Source organism: Buteo buteo, chromosome 16, assembly GCF_964188355.1.
Source record: "Buteo buteo chromosome 16, bButBut1.hap1.1, whole genome shotgun sequence".
Taxonomy (NCBI): domain Eukaryota; kingdom Metazoa; phylum Chordata; class Aves; order Accipitriformes; family Accipitridae; genus Buteo; species Buteo buteo.
The window spans coordinates 2529016-2549612 of record NC_134186.1 but is presented as its reverse complement, the minus strand read 5'-3'; the positions used below and the strand labels follow the sequence as shown (position 1 = coordinate 2549612).

The 20597-nt window shown below is 46.2% G+C and overlaps 1 protein-coding gene across 2 annotated transcripts; it reads right to left on the bottom strand.

Moving 5' to 3' along the window:
* Positions 1-293: 293 nt before the first annotated feature.
* On the bottom strand, positions 294-19642 carry SMAP2 (small ArfGAP2). Of its 2 annotated transcripts, XM_075047284.1 has the most exons (10): positions 19460-19641; positions 5866-5999; positions 5226-5311; positions 4341-4419; positions 3883-3969; positions 3330-3411; positions 2701-2801; positions 2418-2583; positions 1836-2158; positions 294-1422 (listed from the first exon to the last, which is right to left on the bottom strand). In XM_075047284.1, the coding sequence occupies exons 1-10, from the start codon at positions 19560-19562 to the stop codon at positions 1297-1299; spliced, it is 1287 nt and encodes a 428-aa protein (XP_074903385.1). In that variant the 5' UTR covers positions 19563-19641; the 3' UTR covers positions 294-1296. The 2 variants fall into 2 exon arrangements, with proteins under 2 accessions (XP_074903385.1, XP_074903386.1); XM_075047285.1 differs by lacking the exons at positions 4341-4419; positions 5226-5311 and having other exon boundaries at positions 19460-19642.
* Between the last annotated feature and the right edge of the window lie 955 nt (positions 19643-20597).

Below are 20597 nucleotides of genomic sequence, written 5' to 3'. Positions count from 1 at the left end.
AACGCTGCGTTTACCCACACCCCTAAGCTGTGAGTCTCTCTTGTATATAAAAGTGTCAACTGACCTGATTCTGCCTCTGCTGAGCCTGGTTCTTTGTGTGCCGATAGTCCTTCGCTTTCAGGCAAACGCTATTCTCGCCTGACATTTGGGACACAGCCCTGCACCAAAGCAGATGGAGTTAGTCTGATTTGGATGAAAGGCTCCAAATCTCCACACCTGAAGTGAACAACTCACACCAATGGCAGCAGTGTTTAACACAATCTGTTATGCCATTTAAAAACAAGATAAGTCAGTTGAGGTTTCACTGCAATATTTTATTTGGGAATTTACATATACACAGGATAAAGTAGACCACAGAAGTCTGACTTCTTGCTCACGCTGATGAGTTTAAGCAGTTGTGTTCTACTGAAGATGAGAAAAGAAATCTGACCCACCCACTTCTTATGCCTAGATTAAAATGTCAAAAGCTAGCCAGAAACGGGTACCAGGATTACACAGGAACAAAAAAATATGAAAAAAGTATAAATTAGGATGTCATAGTCATTTTAAAAGTGTAAGAAAACTTGCAGTGGGCTCTCAGCCCTTGATAAGTTAACTCTCAGTTAGATTGTTAAAAGTTAAATACATCAATACCACACATTAGACAGAAAAGCCACTCTGAAGTGCAAGTTTCACATTCCAAACAGCTTGCCCCCACACTGTGCGAGAATCCTGCTTGCTCACGGGGGGAGGGAGAGGGGTCTTCAAAATGACTTTGGTTCCAATGAGGGTTGGCGAGCCAAGCACAGCGAGGCCTCAGCTCCAGAGAACTCCACTCAAGGGAAGAGGTAGCAAGGCTTGCTTGCCCCTGGGCTTGGGTTAAAATCCAGTTCCTCAGCACCAAACAATGTTTCCACCCCTCCGCTAACTAAAACCCCTACTAATACTAGAGTTTAAGTGATTCTTAAAAGGCCTGACATTACAGGCAGTATTAAGCACAGATTTCCCAAGTTCCTCAGTCACACCTCTGCTAAGATACCCAGCAGGACATTAAGTGCTACCCAGAAGCATTAGTGGAGGTTTGTGCAAGGAGGGGGTCCACCCCAGAAGTGTGCATTGACTGTGCTAAATACAGGGGAGCTCATGTTCTGATCACTGAGGTTTCACCATGTCTGACAGTGAAAAAAGGCAGAGATGGGTCTCAGTTATGGAAAGAGGTTCAGGCTGGGCAGCCAGCCAGAAAGAAAAACCCTGAATGTCTCATGGAGCAGTTTTGAAGAACAGAACAGAAGGCAAAAATGGTCACAACGCAAGGGATCATTTCCACATCGGAGTGCTGAGGGACTGATTGCTTCCCTGGGCACCTCCTCCACCCATTGACTGTCCATATCCCATCATGCCATTAGCTCCATAGAAGTTCATCCCAGCCATCTGCTGGGTCATCTGCAAAGGGGAGAGGAGAGAAGTCAAGGCTACGTCAAAGAGACTGCCAGCCCACAGCAGTCAAAGGTAAAACTCTGGCTCCCCAACATATTACAGGCTTAAGCAAGTTCTTCTAAAGAGTTACGGTGAACAGAAGTCACTGGCTTCTCAGGTGTATGCCCATCTAGCAAGCTGAGGAAGTTTTCCTTTTAGCTGATGTTGCACTCATTTTTGTTTTCCACCGAGCACTGAGACCTCTGAACAACTTACTCCTTTGTAATCCCTCAGTTTGCCTGCAGCGTCAGCAGACCTCACCCAACCCCAGGAGCCAGGCTATAAAAGCACTGAAGTCTTCCAGTCACAGGCTAGGTTTAATTGCACGTGCCTCCCCTGCCCTCCACCCACCTTTGGGTCAGCAGAAGATCACACCTCACCTGAGCGATGTTCCACTGAAGCTGCTGTGCTGGCTGCACACCATAGACAGGCTGGGGAACCGCTGCCATGCCAGCGACATAGCCAGCTTGCTGTGCAGCCATCATCCCGTTGGGGACACCAATGACAGCTGCCTGCACGTTACCCACATATCCAGCTGGTATGGCCATGGGAGTCACCACCCCTGCAGCTCCAGGCTGGGCCATCATTCCCACTGATGGTGCCATCATGCCTCCCATCACGCTGCTGGAGGGGGCTACTCCTGGAAAGCTGGTATATGCTGCCGCAGGATATGCCATCTGAGCTGGGGCCATGAACATTGCTCCTAGGAAAAGGCAGAGAAGCAGTGAAGGGAAGAACGGCTGCATTCATTGTCAGGGGCTGAAATGCTGACCCTCAAATCGGACACTACCACACCATTCACTTGGCCATCACATCCAGACTAAGCTGCTCATTATGCTACTCACCAGTTCTCAGGAAGGACCACCTACATGCCCACATCTTTGCTTGTCAGCTATCAGGACACCCCACCCACTCTGAATTAGTGTACTGCCATTCAACAGCTCTATTCTGAGATCTGTTACCTTGTGCAGGCAGCTGAGGTGTTTGAGAGCCGTACAAGGACAGGATAGAGTCTTTAGAAAGCTGCTTCTTCCCCACTTCCTCCCCTTTGCCTCCTGGCTCAGGGAAGAGATTCAGGTTTTCAGGAACAGAACCAGCACTTCCAGACGTCGGCATAGAGCCAGTGACCTGAGACAGAGACAGCACGAGTGCAACAGCTGCATTCAGCACTAGGGGAAGACACAGATCATCATCTCATTCAAGCATCCAATTAGACTTTGTCAGGCACTGATGTTCCCCACTTACCTTCCTGGAGTCAGAGTTTGATCCCACCGATGCGAAAAGATCAAGATCCTTCTCTAAGCTGCTAGGCCTGCCGTTTGTAACAGTGGTTGTCACAGGAGCATCTGGGAGAGACAAAGCTGTGATGGATGTTCACGCAGATGGCCTCAGGCTGAGGGGCAGCCTCCTTGCCCATTTTGCAGTTTGCACATATGCCACTCAACCCAGCGACCTGACCTGTAACCTACTTTAGCCAACACATATTGCCAGCTCTTTCCTCGACCTTCTGGTGCTGAGAAGGAACTGGCTCAGGACCAAGGAAGTGTGCTGCACCATATCTGTCCTATTAACCTCAGAGTAGCCAGGAGCCACACTGTGTCTGGAGACCATTATAGCTGCTCCTGTAATACTACTATAGGCACAACCACTGCACCAGCATAAAGGAAAAACATAAGGAAAACCATTTCTGCTACAGTGCGGAGCACTGTGCTTGACTTGCACTGGAGTAGTTTAAGCAAAACACTCTAGTATTCCTACCAGCTATTGTTCACCTGACATGGAAAATAAGTACTAAAAGCTCATCATATTCACAAGATCAAAGGTGGTGGATAGGGTCATTGTAACAAGCGCAATAAGGCTGAAAAGGCTCTTACCCAGTCCTAGCAAGTCCATTACTGGTTCAGTAGATTTAGGAGAACTTTTTCTAGACTGCTGCGTTTCTTCTTTCTTTTGAGGCTAGGGAAAAAGAACACCAGAAGTCTTGTTCAAATTTTGGTTTTACTCCGATACATTAGAGGCTTTAATGAGAGATTAACTCTTAAAATCCTTTTTTCCAGTGGACTTAAGTGCTTCCAAAGTGAACAGAATTTCAGAGCGAGTATTACATGGTTGTTTTATTGTCCCATTATGTCGGAACCCACTGTCAAATTCAAGCATGCTCTAAACTAGGAAAAAAAGTAGCTGCTCAAGCTGGAAAGCTAAGCAGGGAGTAGCTGGATTCCAATCTGCTCTCCATTGCAAGGCAGAACACATCTGCTTAATATCTGGTTGAGCAGAGAAAAACAAGCTACTACCATCGCTGTGACTCAATGCATCCACTGCTATGACTGAGGCCAGAAAAAATGCTTCCATATCAAGCTGGATTACCTCTGTTCTGCTTGAGAGAAGTCTTTACAATTGATCCATGACCATGTCTTTTGGTCTTACCATTTTCACCTTCTCAAAGATGATAGGTTCCAGTTTTCTTTCTGATACTGTCTCATTACTCCTTTTCCATTTGTCATCCTTTTCTTTCTGTAAGGAAAAAAACCCACTGACATGAGAATCAAAACTCATGTCATCATATAAAGAGAAAGTTCATACAGAGCTTTACACGATGCCATTACTGATCTAAAAAACCTCGAAGATACGGCTAAAGACCTATATTTGAATCTAGTCCTGCTTTGAGCAAGGAGTTGGACAAGATGGCCTTCAAAGGTCCCCTCCAATTTAAATTCCTTCTACAGAACGACTGAAGGCAATCAGCCTTGGCGAAGAGATTAGTCACTAATACAGGAAACGTTTAAGCTGCCTATTTTCATAAAGTCACTGCTTACTCATAAGACAGACATACACTTATATCTTAACATGTATTCAAGCTTCCATAGAAGTGATTACAAACTAACCCTAAATGCATTGATGTCAATACTTCGGTCCATGTATTTCTTCTTTTCATATTTATCCCGAATGAAGCTCTCCACAGCTCTGCAAGCAGCTTGTTAAAGACAAATGATTCAAGAATAGAAGACTTACGTATATTATTTGACATGTGGATACAAGGTACAAGCTGTAACTAAACTAATGACTGTTTAAAAGAGCATTTCCAGCAGTAACTTTCTTAAAATAATTTAGTGTTGGATCCAACTACTTTAGCTACTCAACTTTTGCCCTTGGGTTATTCCAAGCATGATGGTGCTATAAAAGGTACATTAAATCAGGGCTTAAATTCCTAGTGTATTCTCTTCACTGATGTATATTTACTTCAACCATCACTCACATACAAAAACACCTCAGCCACCAGCTTAAGACAAAAATGATGTTAGAGAGGTGCTCCTGTGTTTCTTTAGGTTCACATCACTATACCCCTGTTGCACCTGGCATCTAGAAACCCTCCTGTAAGGTAAAAGTTACAGCTTAATTTTTCAGAAGTGTTAAACCTTTTTATCTGTCTCTACTAAGAATTTGAAAGGCTCAGAACTTTTGCAAGTCAACCCTCCTATTTGCCACAGACTCTAAAGTGCATCTCATGCAATAGCTTCAGGTTGTAACATTTGAGTTCCAGTTCTCCACCCTTATAGCTCAGAAGCGATCCTTTTAGCTTTCTTCTGCTTTGTTCTGTGAGCAAGCAGCCTGTGGGTGAAGCAACGCTCAGAGGGTGCCCAGCTAGGAACTCATTCTCACAGCTGATGCCCAGGCACATGAAGCTAAACCTCCTATGCAAGGAGTGCAGCTACAAAGCAACAAGATGAAAAGGCTCTATGTTTCCCCAGCAGCAAAGGAAGAAAGGATGCTGATCTGTTTGAGGTCGCCTGAAGTTCTCTGGCAGGTAGGCTTCATAAAGACGATTTGCTTTTCCATTTCCCATCTCTTGCATGCACTGCAATTCAAAAGAATTCTTGAACCGTTTGTTTCACAGACATTAAAGCTCTCACACATACTAGCATGCCAGGCTACCAAGCAAGAATCTATGCGTGTTAACTAGAAGGCATGTGTAGACTTTTGAAGTCTGTTCTGTACCTGAAAGCTACTCTTCAGGCTTTTGGTGCAAGCCTACTGCCTGTGAATCCCTGATGCAGTTGCTATGACCCCCCTCCCGCCCAATACAATTAGCCAATCCTAAGCACCACAGCACAATATTTATTCAAAGACAAGATAAATACCACATTAGCAATCTAAAGTTGAGGTGGGCAGCAGCTCCAACTCCAGTCAACAGCAGCCTTTGGCAATTTTACAGAAACTTGCAGAGCATTTGTCTACCCTCTGATGTTTGCTGAGCCTGAAATTATGACATTTCCCCTCCCAACCTAACCTAGCTTGATATCTTCTTCCTGCTTCGCTTCCCACATCTTTGCCATATTCACACTTTGTTTACTTCCAAGTTTATGGAGCCCCACTAACAGAACAACACTATTCATGTTTCATTCGCGTTACCTGTATCTGTTCTTGTGTCCACTGGTCAAGATTGACAGATTTCACTCTGGATATATGAACTCCTAGGTTCCTGTGGATCCCAGCACAACGAATACAGATGAATACACCGATATTCCAGGATGCCCATCGTGGCCCTGCAAAGAGATAGAAGCATTTCACACCATCCAGTCAACCTGTAGTTGCCTTGAGCAACTGAGAAACTGTACCAAGTGAACTGGGACTGAGGTGTTTACATTTTCACCCAGATTAGAAATTGGAATTAGACATCAGCAGGATGTTTAAAGGTTGTCTACCAATCATTATACTTAAAGCTAGTATTTTATTGCCTCCCTCTTCCATTTTGAGAGCTCTATGCAAGACAAACAACTCTAAGAGGAGGAGGGAATAAAATAGGCATTCAAACCACCCAAGATACTACAAACCCTCCGATTTCATCTTGCTTGAACCGATGTAATAGTCATGTCAAGATAAGTCTGTGTTCCTGCTTCAGCAATGGAGAATCTTTCTCTGATAACCTTATTGCAGTGGAGTCGGCTCCAGAATATTCACTACTGCTCTAGGAAGAGCAGCATAAAATACTCAGCATTTGACAAACAGACTGCATCATCAAATCTTCTCAGTCTTATGCAGGAAGCTACAGCTGAGTAAGGAGAGCAGCACAAAGCCCAGTACTTTGGCCACCAAAAATGCAGAGCCAGGGGCAGAACCCAGGTTGCAATCCTGGCACAAGACCGATTAACAGTTCACTCCGCAGTTTCTACAGCTCTAATCAGATTCACGGTTTGCATGCGGCTTTCAGACAGGCAGGAGAGCTCCAAGGTGTAGAAGGGAGGTCATGCCAGGGGAAAAAAAACCACAAGGGAAAGATTAACAAGCTTAGTTTTACTCACTGCAAACAGATCTCTGAAGGAAACCCAGCAGTGCATTACCAAGGGGACGGCAGAGGTCCACAGGCACTCCCACCACTCGCAGCCCCCCTCCCAGCCAGGGCAAACAGACCCTGGCCACTGAAACCCTCAGTCCCGCTGAAGGAAGACCAGCTTCAGAAGTAGTCCTCTGCAGTGCAAGACAAGCAGGTTTTAAAACTAAATCATCTGGCTAGAGCTGCCAGCCAGCCACACAGCTAACATGGCCAGCTTCCACCATGGGTTGGATATCGCTGTCCACGGGTAACTGGCCAAAGTGAAGCCACATCCTGAATAAGGGACTCGATAGCCTCCAATAAACTGTGCTAGCCCTTTTTATAGGCATTACAGGCATTACTGCAGATGAAGAGTTATTCTGTCTTTTCTTGCCATAGTTAAAATAGCAAGCCTCAAAGCTAATGAGACTAAGGTGGGAGGGGGAAGAGGGGGAAAGTGTAATTTCAAAGCCCTAAAAAAGCAGCACTGTATTTGACTCTCCTAGATATGCTAGATGGTTGTTAACAGTTTAATTCCTACAGGAAAGTCTAGAGTATCCTGAGGGATTTGGTGCTGCTAATGCAATCAGTGGCTCATGGTGCCTTCCAAGGCAAAGGCATGCAATCTCTAACTTACCTCCAATACCTATTCCAGCTAACTCATGTTATGATTTTTCAAGTCTTTAAGTCTTCTGTTCTGTCCTGCCATTGCTTTCTGCTTTTTCACTAGAAGAGCAGCCCTTGAGAATGGTATTAATTTAATAAAGCTGATGAAAGTCACTTCCCAGCTTAGGAACAGCTCTTGGTGAAGACCTTAATAGAAGCATATTCTTACCTATACCTCAGTTCCTTTATTATACCTACCAAAATCTAGGACTGAATGCATCAAAGCAGGGGCCCATACTTTTAGCAGCACCTAAGTATGCCACTTACAAAGTAAGGCATGGGAATAAAAGGCTTGTTCAGTGTTATGCCTGTAGCACACCAAGGTGAAGCCAGGAACCCTGATCCTTCATTTGATTTATTTGTGGAGGTCTCTCTCAGATACACCCTGAAGGCTATAACGTGAGACTGCCAGCAGGATTAAGCATGAGATTCAAGGTTAGATATAAACTCTAGATATATTTAGCCTTTCGAGGACTAAAAGGATTAATAGTCAGCTAGATACTACATCAGGGCTGTAGTAATCAGCTCACTGGTTTGTCACATGCACTAGCTCAAGCCACTGCAACCTCCTACCCTGTAATGCCACATAAGAGAATGACTCAGTGGTACAGTCTGTTATACCCAGCCTGCTTTAGTGTTACTTCGTTTGTGATGCAGGATCTGAAACAGCAAGGGCTGAGCACAGGAATAACAGCTGACCATTGCTGCAACTTGTAGATCCCAGCTCTGGAAGACCCCAGTACTGAAGCAGCTTCATTATGCCAGTGAATATTTTAAAAAGTAATACATAGGCTTTCAAAATCATCCTAGCAGCTAGCATTTGGTTTGGTGAGAAACACATATCATACAACAAAAGGTAGTTGCCTTCACTGATGCTTATTCCAGCCAGGGTTTAGGCATTCTTGCAGGGCCAGTAAGTGCCATAAGAAAGGCTCCAGACCTACAGACTGAAGGAAATGCCAGAAGTTTGGGGATGTAGGGTTGTTTTTGTCCACAGCCTGGAGGAAGATGGTGATCCCAGAAGTTCAGCAGTCTGCTCTCTGACCTGGTGGTGACTCTAGAGCCACACAAGCAGGATATTTGGACAGTTCTCCGAAATGCTGTCTGAAGTCTGCAGCCAGCTCCACAGTTCTGCAAGGCACATGAATTTGAACTCTAGAACTGAGCACCCCATGCTGTTGCACGTAACTAATAATTTCTTTAGCCTAGTTACACAGCCCTGTATTCTATCAACACTATAATAGAGAAAAAAAAACAGAGGAACAAGATACAGCTACACCCCTCAAGAGTGAAAAGCTACTTTAAGATAAGCAGCTGCACAAGAGAACCACTTGCCTCGACAGCAGTGAAGGGTTGACATGGCAAGGTGGAATACAACAGGGAAAGAGTTGCTGCTTGAATAATCACTGCTGAGCAGACCAGTAGCCTGTTGGCAGCAGTGTGAGGCATATTAAATTTGTCCAGCTGAATAAAACTCCAAATAACTTCATGCTCATTAAAATTATCATTTGGTGCCTTGGGCAGTGAGGAACACTACAGGGTTTCTTTTGTTGAAAGCAAGGGTATCCCAAGCAAGACAGCCTGTCCTAACCAGGCTGCCACCACGGAAGCAGTGGGCCAAAGCCCAGATGTCCTGGTTAGGCTGGGTCAGATGCAACATGCAGAGGCACCAGCCCAAACACACACTCTTACTAGACCTTCAGCTTTGCTCGTATCTAATGCCCCCAACCATTAAGCTAAACCAACATTTTTACCATTTCATTTCTTATAAAGCACTTAGTTTTGTGGGCAAAGGGGAATGGGTTTTGATGCAAATGTAAACAAGCCTCCCACTTCCCTCTTTTGAGGCCACAATGAAGGAGCCTGCACTAGAAATCACACAAGAAATTGCCCAGTAAAGATCTGGCTGGGAAGAACTTTGTACAGTCATTTCCTCAGTTTCACATGCCATTTTCAAGGTGACTGACTTGCAGAAAGCCCCAGGTGGTATTTACAGATTTGAGTTTGGTCACACTTTACAGCATTTAACTTCCCGAAAACTAAACCAAGCTGAAGACTGTACAGAAGCTACAGTGACTGAGCATTGACAGAAGGGGCAAAATGCCTTAGTAGAAGTTAAGGGCAAAGTTTTTCAGAGAAAAATGTTTTTGTATCGGTAAGTCGCTTTAGAGACCAACACAGCAGCATTTATCAGCATTGCTAGGGCTGCCGTGGAGCACTATCTTCTCTTGCAGGCTTTGTGCGCACCCTGACACTGACCACTAATTGCTCGCACGAGGGCACGGCACACCACAGGGAGCACTTTACCCTCTGGGTTCAGTGAATCATGGAAACTTACAGGCAAAAGGTTTTAGGACAAGGCTAACAGAAACATTTAGCTTGTTAAACCACTAGAAAGAAACATGAAAGAAATTGTTCCTCGCATGAATACTCTCACTAATGTTATAAAACGAGTTCCCTTGAGGCTGGCATCCTCGCAGCCACCAGATGGCTTTGGAGCTTAAGGCCTAAATGAAAACTCACCTCCCATATGCAAAACTGGGAATTTGCTGCAATGACAACCAGTATCAGACATGCAAGCCTGATGCTGCAGTCACTTTTGTTTCAGTATTATGGCTAATTTTAACATCCATGGTAAGCAAGTTACTTGGCACTAACCTGAGCTGGGCATAGCTTGTTCTGCTCTGAATAAGCATCTCATGCCCCTGTACATCACCTCATATGGGCACAAATCCTTTCTGGAGAATGCCAACCATCTGCAGGTGAACATCAGATTAAAGAAAACAACAGTTTTCAGTAAGAATGAAAACATATTTAAGAGCCCAGCTATACACGCAGTTCTGGCACAATATTAAGGTTAGATCAGACCACCTTGGGATATATTCCTAGCATGGCAGCAGTTGCAGGAAGATCACGAGCTTAAAAGCATCTATTGCGCAGCCAGTTTTCATTTTAGAAAGCTGCACTGAGTACTTGATTGTATTCCTAAGCGAGGATGCAGCACCATCCTGCAGAGACTAAAAAGCTACATGTGAGAAACTCAGCTGCCCAGTCAGTGCTTCCATGAGACAGTTTCACAGCCTGTTTTATATCCCAGCCTGTCAAAATAAATACCACATACCAAGCTGGTCATACCAGCTTAAGTTAGCATCTAAGCTGGACTCCTTAATGCCTACAAGGACTGCCTGAGTGATCTGCCCTTACTGAAAAGGCTCCCAATTCCCTTTAAAACCCCAGCGCAGCGTGGCTAGTCCACTTCACATCATGTCTTAGTCACACTTGCTGAAAGTTCACACCCTTGAGTGTTTTTAATCAAGGAATCCCTGAGGGATTCACTCCTCACCCTTTATTCAGGCCTTAGATTTTGGCTCAAGCTACTCATGCAAGTTTCTTCGGTAATAACCCTCCAGAAGGCATTTAAAAATAAAACAGAAGTTGGCTGCAAAGCCACTGCTCTTTTGAGAAGGAGGGTCAGGAAAAAAATAGATGCTTTCATAGGCAGGAAGGAGAGCACATCGCTATTCAAAGCCTAATGAAATATTCTTAGTGCAAACAATCATTTGACTCGCAGGCTCCCTGCCTGCAAGCACTCCAGCAAAAGCCCAGCTGTAACAGGGACATGTGCCTGCTCAGCCCATTGATCCCAGCTAACACTGCTACATGTGTTGGACTACAGCATCGTACAACCATCCCCTCTCAGCACGCACAGGGGAAGTGGATGTGGGAAATTCTCCTCAGAGCCGGATAATCCCTGCGAGATGACATTCACATCCTCTTGTACAAGCCTTCACCAGTACTTGGAAATTTCTCATCAAGTCAAAGTTGAAAAGCCTTACTTTTTGCTGAGCCAAATGAGGAAATAGCCAAGTATCCAAGAGTTTCCTTTGACTTGTGGTTTCCTTATTCTGGAAAGAGATTGCTTAATGACTTACTGAAATTCATTCCGCTCATAGAAGAGCTATGACAAAGGCTGTCTTACAAAACAACTTCCTCTGTTCTTTACTGTAGATGTCTGTTCTAGAGTAGAATGTTCAGATTAGGTTGGGGAAACAAGGTAAACTCTGCTAGTGAGTAAAAAGCACAGTTAACTCAACTTCAAGATCTCTAAATTACACTATTTAGTTATTAGTACAGGCTAGTTAGTTACTGGCCTGAGCATGCATCCTAATGCAGGTTCATGGACCTATCTGAGATTTGTGAAGCACTAATACCTGCTGTACCCCCAGATTTAGTACCAGACTAAGCTATCTGTGTAGTTTTCAGGAAGCCATCGGAACACAGTGAAACAGGGATGCTAAAGCCAAAAAGCTCTGTAGCAAGGGAGTTTGATAAGGATATACGCCTAGTTAAGTAGTTTAGTGGCTCACAATTTCAACTTTATGCCATCCTTTGAAAGATGAAAGGGCTGTTTTCAGGGTTTTTCTTTGGCTTAGTTTTGGGTGTTTTTTTTTTTTTCCAGTAAAAGATTGCTGGGGTAATTATATGCTTTAACCACTCTTTGCAGGAAAGAGGAAGAGCCAGAGGCATCTATGGGGGTTAAGAATGTTGTTTCGGACAATAGCTTGGAGCTTTGCCTTAAAAATCTTCTTGGCTGTATGGGTAGCAACCAGTTTACTGTCTCCTTCCAAACCATAGTGTTTGCTACAGGTAAGGTACCTCACTGGCCAAGTCAGACCAAGTTGATTGGTGCTGGCTCCGTTTCCTCTCAGGAACAGGCTTTGTATCTTCCACAGTTTACCAGAAACACGTAACATTTGGGTGCCTGGTGGCCCTGAAGGCAGCTCCACAGCAGCATTTGATCCAACTTTGAGTAATGGTAAGGTTGCAGAAGCAGCCTTCAGTGCACTTCTTATCATTGTTACCATCTTGTTCTTTGAAGAAGTGCTGTGATGATACAAACACAGATGGAGCAAGGTGGAGGAAATTAAAAGAGATGCTGTGAACAGCAGGGTGGGTCCTTCCTGCTGTTTAAGAAAGTGATCTTTATTACTTCAGTAAATAAACTGTGAAAGTGACAATTTCAAACAGATGCTATAATAAGAATCCATGCAAGAGGACTGGTTAACATTACTAATACTGGTGGCAAGACAGCCTAAGGATATAAAAATCGGTCAAGTTCCATGATCCACATATTTCCTGCGGTCACTAGGTTTTGACCAAAACTACACACTGGTCAGTCTTAGAAGTTGCTAGGGTAAAGGTAGCCAATTACAAGAAGGCCTGAATTTCCATGAAATGCAAAAAAAATTAGGTGGTAGGTAAATACCATCCCTGTGCCCAAATACACATGTAAACAGAGCAGCAGGATGGAAACTACCACTACTATTTTACACCATCAAAATTCAACTTAGAATTTCTCCACCATCGAACCCTTACAAGAAGTCTTTAATTCTTCACTGCATGTTAAAAATATTTAGACCCTATCTTCAATCTCATTTGAGTCGTGGAGATATGCAGAAGTCACTGGGTCCTTAAAATAGCTCCTAACAGAGGAAGTAGTCTGAGCTCCTGGGCCACTTTTTGCTTGAGAATCTCTTCAATATCTAAAGCTAGACATAAACTATTTTCCACTATCACAGTTACCAAAAAGGACCTGACATACCTAGGGCATAACCTGGCCAGTAAGGAATGGCATGTTTTGCCAAAAATAGAGGTAAGCAGTTTAACAAGGCACCGAAGGTCCGATTGTAGCACAGGTAAATCCAGCTTCGCAGTCAGAGGAGGCTTTGCTCTAAGACAGTTTCTCTTAAAAGCTCAAACTTTGTCCTAGATTTCCTGGGACACATGAAGCAATCACTGCTCTGGATCAACCTGAAGGAGACCAAAGCTATTCTTTATTCTCTAGTTGGTTTTGATAACCTACTTGCATTTTGAAAGATGAACTACCTTAAAACTGCAGAGGCATTTTCTGAAGAGGCTGGCACACAAGATCCTGAGTGTGTCTGATACCTTATGTAATTCCTCTGGCAGTTACTATAGGAACAAACTTTTACTAAAGTTGCAGCTATGCTCTGAGAATCACATGGCATCTTTGGGCCCTTAATTTATACCCTCTGCTACACAGCCACTCACCGCACAGGCTCTCCATTTCACAGGTGGGTCAATATAGCTGGTACAGAAGAACAACGCTATTAAAGCTGACATGGTTTGCCGAGATGCCCTCTGCTTGGAGGATTATCTTTGTTATCTATTTCTGGCAGATGTAGAGACATGCATCCATGTGTGTGACTCAGAGCTCTGCGTATCTTTTCTTAAAGGGTATCTTCCTACAACTCTTAAGCACAAACCAATTCCAGAGTAAGTCCCCACTGGAAAGGCTGAAGCTTTTTTCCTCACTTGGTGGCTTAAATGGGAAGTCACAACTTACTTCAAGCAGGTGTACGTAGGGTTAGGCTCACAGCTAGACAGGGCTGTGCTCCCTCCCAGCCAGAGAGTCTTACACCACGGCAGCACTGCTCAGACTTCTCATATGAAGATCACTAAGGGGTAAAGCCATTCTCAAAGACAAAGTTAATTTCTGAACTCTTACACTCACTTGAAATGAATACTGCTTTAGGCACAGAACTATTCCTTTCAGACCTGATTTTAGAAGGGTAGAACAGTTGAAAAGCAGAAAAGAAAATGTAGCACTGATTAAGATAACTGCAGAATATTGTGACTGCAGCTAAGAATTAAAATGAGTATACAAGCACATATGCACCCCCTCTGGCAAGCTTCCATTACATAAGACTGAGCTTTCTTTTAATACCAGATTTTCTAAGGCAAGCTGAGAAGCTTTAGTCCTACCGCTTTGGTTTTTGAAGTCCACTGCAGGCAAACAGTATATGCATCACTACCCACTGCTCAGTTTTCCCATAATGATAATTTCTTCATCACATGCAGTTGTTCTAGGCAGCTATTTAAAAAGTTACTCTTCATATTGCTCTTACTGAAAAGGAAATTCCGCTGCGATTCAATAGTCTGCTGATGGAGGAGTTGAGTCACAACAGATTTTGTTGAATATTAGCAACATGTTTTATATTAATACTAGTTTGGCTGGACTAAACCAACAGTAATAAGCTAACTCCCCCGTTCCATTGGAAGTCATCCTTCCTTAACTACACCTACTCTAGCCCCAAGCTTTTTGTCCTGCTCTTCCTGCTTCCCATCCAATATTTAACCACCTCTTAACAGGTATTTTCAAAGTTCTACCCCTCTTTCAGAAAAGACTGCTCGAAGAACTAGATCTGGGTTTGTGTTGTGTTCGGCAACAAATAGTTTCCCATCTAACCATTAGAGTTAGAAGAAGGGGTTGATTTCAGCATGGAACCCACAGTTCTCACAAGACACAAGGGATGAAGGAAAGAGTCAGACAAATCAGGAGGAGCACAGGGCAACCTTAACTGATGGACAGATAGAGCAGTCCTCGCTGGTGCTCCCTGGGGAGGAACCTGCCGTTCCGACGTCAACGAAACTGGATCCAAGGAGCCTGTTGGATAGATAGGACTGGAAGAGCAGAGGGGAAGAGTTTGGGAGAAGGAGAGAATCAAATAGAATTAGCTGTACGTTACACAAGTTCAGCACAGAGCTTTAGAGTCAAAAACGCAGAGAAGAATCCAGTTAATGTAAATGTTACTCAACACAAGACATTTTCCTTTTACTGGAAGACCTCTGAACACTGAGGTCAAGTCCAACTTGCACAGATTACACCACATCCCTCCATCTACATTGCAGTTTCAGCCTCCAGACTCATTTTGATGTTCAGCAGCGTACCTTCTGACAGATACTCAATACAGTCAGATTGCTTGACACTCACGTTATCTTACACACACGAAACCACAACAGCAACACAACTGCTCTCAGAAGGCCCTTTGCCACAAGAAATGCACTGGTAGAAGAGATCCCACTCTCACTCATCAACAGTTTCTCTTTTAAGGCGTTTTGTTCAAGCCATTCATACAGCAAAGGCCTTCAAAAGGAGGATTTTGATAATTTATCACTCCAGCTCTTAGTGAAGACAGCCACTTAACCACCTTAGCCATGTTGAGCATTACCAAGGGGAGAGCTGCATCACTGCAGGTGGTGCAGTGCTGCTAGGACTCCATGCTGGATCATTGCTTTTGATTATTAATATTAGTATCATGATAGCATTCAGATCTGCATGTGAAAACCACTGAGATGCGTAACCTTTGATAGCACTTGCAAGGGGAAATCCGCTGTTCTGTTTGTACCTAACATGGCTAGATTATGTCCTGAAAGGCTGCCACTGAGCAACCAAGTCCTGTTTTGATCAAGTATTTAAGTCCCCTCTCACACACACATAAATTTTCTCTCCTAAGCTCTGCTGCCAGAAAGCAGTCTAGCCACGCTCTGCTTTGGCACAGGTTGTACTACTTACTACCTGTCCACCCGCTTGCGATCAGATCACACAGTTACTTTGCACAGAAAGTTTGCAATACAAAGAGGAAGCAGCAGGTGAGATCCCTCCTCCAACTTCCTCCAAAACAAGAGCCTCTAACCACTGCAGTGTTTATTGTTGCGGAAGCAAAAACCACCCTGAGCTTACTTTCCCAGTTCCCTTGTCCTTTTTTCCCCTCCAACAGCTTAGACCCGGGACATTAATAGCTGTCTAGGGAAGCCATCAGGCTCACGCTTCTGCAGTTCTCCTTTCAGGCTCATCTGTGTAGCTCTTACAGAAAAGTTATGCAGAGAAAACACGTGAAGCCATCACTGCCTCCAACAGCTCATCAGAAGAAATGCCTTGGGAAGAGTCATGTGCCCCATGGAAGTTACTTGAATTCCAGACATAGGTGGGAAGGAGAATATATTGGAGAAACTAGTTCTTCCCCCTTTTCACACTTAAAGATACAAGTTGGACTAGGAATCACTTGTACACACTGCCTGATAGAACGCAAATAATAACAAGAACACAGAAGATGACCTTCTCTCTAAGCAATCACTTTGATGAGAGCAGAGGAGGTGGAAGATACCCAGCTGTTTACCAGCACAGCAAACAAGAGCATGCTTGCTATACTGGTCCCAGAGTGCAGGGCCCAACGAGTAGTCAACATCAGAGCTGATGTTCCTCAAAACTAGACTTTTACCCTAACACTGAGAATTTCTGTAGAGCATGAAATCAAGTGGGTACATACTAGCACTGCAGCTCACACTAACACGTACTGTAATCTCATTTAGTTCTGTATATAGAAGTGGAAAAAATACAGTAATGAAACCCAGCAAGTAGCTAGGTCATTGGGAACAGGCATAATGGAAGTGTGGGTGGCATCTGAACAGTCTCTACCTATGTGTCATGCTAGCTTTGAAACGCTCAGATCAAGCGGCAAACCACTACAAAATTCAGTAACTCCAGCATAAAAACAGATGGTCAAAAGCCAGCGTTTTATTGTAAAAGTGTCTTCATAGGTGTTGTATGAGCTGCCAGCTTCTTGCTCTGCCTTCAACTTTGTTGAAACTCATGCAAAAATCCTTATGATGTTGAACGTGAGCTGACAAAGAAGGAAGAAACACCACCTGCCATCACCAACTAACCCCCCCAGCATCATTTACTAACACCAACCAGATTTCAGCCATGACCTTGGCAAACTACTATTCACAGAACTGTACAGAAGTACACTCTTCACGTGCCACCACTAGCGTAGCCAGACTTGCAATCGGCTAAAAACAGAGCAACAATCAGCTGTACAGAAAAGCAGCTACTCTTCCAGGTAGCGCTGGAAATGTTGAGGGAAGCCATCTGGAGCTAGCAAATACCACGTGGCCTCTCATTAGCACAGACTTGCAGAGAGTTTTAGTTATTAAGCCATATATCAAATAAAATGTGCTCTTTACTCTGCACAAGTACACCTGGGGCTCATTTCCATACACAAAGCAGAATGTTGCAGTTACTTTCAGTAGCAGTAAGAACATCAGCCCTTTCTTGCCATCACTGCAAACCAGCTCCAGTGCCTTGCTGGGAGAACACGACACCAAGCCACAGTAACCAAAATGCAGCCCAATATGATGCTTTGACTGGCACCAACTACCAGTCAGATACCCGGCTGAAGAGCTTAGTGCATATACACACCCTGTGACCACAAACACCGTATGTTGCCCTTAAGAATGAGATTTCACATCTCCATGAATCTCATTAGTACGGTGGATAATTATGTTGTCAGATAACCCAGTACAGCAGAAGCCTACTCCTCATGACTGATGCAGCCTATCTTCCCAGACTTCCCAGCAGCTTCTAGCCTTAGTGGCAATGCTGAACTGTACACTGACTTTTATGCATAATCAACTGGAATACTGCATTTCCAGAATGTACTATCAACAGGAGACGCTATATAATCACATCAAAACAAGTAACCTGGAACTCTTATGAGAATTTGTTTCCATATTGTGTATATTACTGTCTCATGCCTCAAAAGACAAGATAAGACAGCTATTTTTGCCCTTAGCACTGGCATTAGGAGCCAAGAGATAAGGGATTTGCAAGCGAAAGGAACATTCTGCTCTCTGCCAACAATACCACGTTCAACCTACATGGTCAACCGAAGCCAGTGTGAGCCAAGTCTCAAAACATGCCATCTCCAAGATAAGACAGGTTGTTATGATGAGGTTATTGTGTTTTGGGTTTTTTTGGAGCAGGGCTGAAAACAAACCTTAACTTTCAATGTTGTTCAGCGGTGCTCTCCGCAGTTTTTAGAGGTCATACTGAGGTGACCAAGTCTCCCACTTACAGGTGGACATAGAAAGACAGCCCCTGTTCTGAGTTTATTTATTGCAGCTACTGGGAAACAAGCTTCAAGTTTAGATCTCCAAATCATTAGAATAGCTCATTAAAACAGGATTTTAGGTAGGCATGGGCATAACCTTAACCCTTTTGCTACAGGAAAGTAAAGCATTTCACAGTAGCAAGCTACAGGAAGGCATCTGTATCACCATGGAACAAGTAACAGTTGTGTAACTAACTTGTTTTCTCTTCTAGAATTCAGACATTCACATCTGACTTCCTCTCTACACCACTCCACTCCCTTCTAGGAAAAGTAAGGATTACAACATGCCTTGAAGTCAATATTAAGTGGAAAAGGAAGCACAGGACAAAAATATGAAATTCCTTCAGTGGTACTTGGTTCTGGGGCTAGGTTACAATTCCTTCCTTTTCCTTACACACTGCACCGTCAAATACTGCTCCTCATTCTCTAGAGATGATCTGCTGCTCACACTACAGCTCTGATTTACAGGATATTACTCCTCAGCCAGAATGCCCTCCAAAATTACGCAACACCAACTCTCCAGGTTCCTCTTAATACAAGAGAGACGTCTCCAGAAGAGCAGTCCCCACACGCCATTAAGCGTTTTCACACTGACATTTGAGATAAAGCCCCAGCGCAGTCAGAGAGCTGATGAGTTTCCATAAGCAGATCCTGGGCAGTTTTCTACTCGACTCACTTGCCGCCGAACGAGCAAGAGCTGCAGAAGTGGGCTTACGGAGGCACCAGGAGCGGTTTTTCTGACAGGAGCACTGCCAGCACAGCACGGCTGCCGTAACTAACAGTGAATGAAACTCTGCGGAAGCCAAATCTGGAGGGTTTTTTTGGTTTGGGTTTTTTCTTCTTTTTCCAAATACCAAGCACCTGCTCAATCAAAGGGGAAACCACCTCCTGTGCTACAAACCCCCAAACCGCCGAAGCCCCTGCTGCAGCAGCCTTCGGCTCTCCCTGCCAGCTCACGGGGGAGGCTGGGGAGCAGAGCCATCACCCCCCAAGGCCCAACCGGGCCTGTCCTCCCGGGGGAGCCGGCCCTCCTCCCGCCGCTGCAGCGACCCCCGGGGAGCTGCGGGGGGGACGGAACGGAACACCGGAGGGCCCCGAGAGCCCACCGCCCGAGCAGCCAGCGGCGGGAGGGGGTGTGTGTGGGTGGGTGTCAGCGCTCCGCCACACGCCGGTACCGAGAGGGGGGGACAACCGAGCCGGTCCGGGCCCACCAGGCCCCGCCGCCCCCCCCCCTTCCCTCAGCCAGCGCGGCTCGCGGGGAGGCCGCCGGTACCTTTGGCCTGGCAGTCGGCGCAGTACTTGTTCTCCTCCTCCACCAGCAGGCTGGCCAGCACCGCCTGGTACCGGTCCACGTCGCGAACCGACTTGCCCGTCATGGCGCGGCCGGCGCTGCCCGCCCGCGGGTCACGACGCCGCCGCCGCCTCGGGCACTACGACGCTTCCTGCTTCCGGCCGGCGGCTGGGGGGGCGGAGCAACGAAGGAGGGGAGGAGCCAATAGGGCGCAGCGCCCGCGCTTTAACGCCTTCCCGCCCCTCTCTCCCTCCCCTCCCCACCCCGCCCCAGGCCCCTCCTCCTCGCCGTTGATTGGTCAGCCGCGCGGCAGCGCCGGCGGGAGCCAATCGGAGGAAGAGGGGCGGTGGCGGGGGAGAGGCATGAATGGGCAGGGTCACGTGACGGGCGGAGCTGGGGGCGTGGGGCTGCGGCGGCGGGGAGGGGACCGGGGGGCTGGGGGGGGGGGGGGGGGCTGAGGGGTGCAAGGATGGTGGTTGGGGGGGGTCGGGGTGCTGGTTGGGGAGAATCTGGGTGCTGGAGGGTTGGGGAGTGCTGGGTGGGGGTGTGGGGGTGCTGGGTGGGGAGGGTCTGGGTGCTGGGGGGGTTGGGGGGTGCTGGGGGGGTTTGGTGGGGATGGCTGCGGGCTGGAAGGGGTGCTGTGGGGTGCGGGGGGCTTGGGGGGGGTCTGGAGGTGCTGGTCGGTGGTTTGGGGGTGCTGGCTGTGGGATGGAGGGGGGGCTGTGGGGCGCGGAGGGGTTGGGGGGGCTGAGCAGGGGGGTGCTCCCTGGAGGAGGCAGAGGGGGGAGAAGAAGGAGGACGAGGTCCCTGCTCCAGTGCCTCCATCCCTGCCCGGGCCAGGCTCTGCCCCAGATCTCTGCCCCACGGAGGAGGCCATGGCTCCAGGGCTCTCCTGGGGCCCTGGCCTGCAGCAGCCCGTGGGGCTGGGGCCGTGGGGGGGCCCAGCTTCTCCTAACCCCATCTCTCACGCTGTCTGGGACACGGCATTGCCCAGATCACTGCGGGCCCGATCCTCCCACAGCTCCTCTGGGGAGGGGAGGGGGACCCCAAGGGCAGCGGGACAGACCCTGCAACCCTTACCCCCAGGAACATGGCGGGGACCACTGGTCAAAGGCAAATG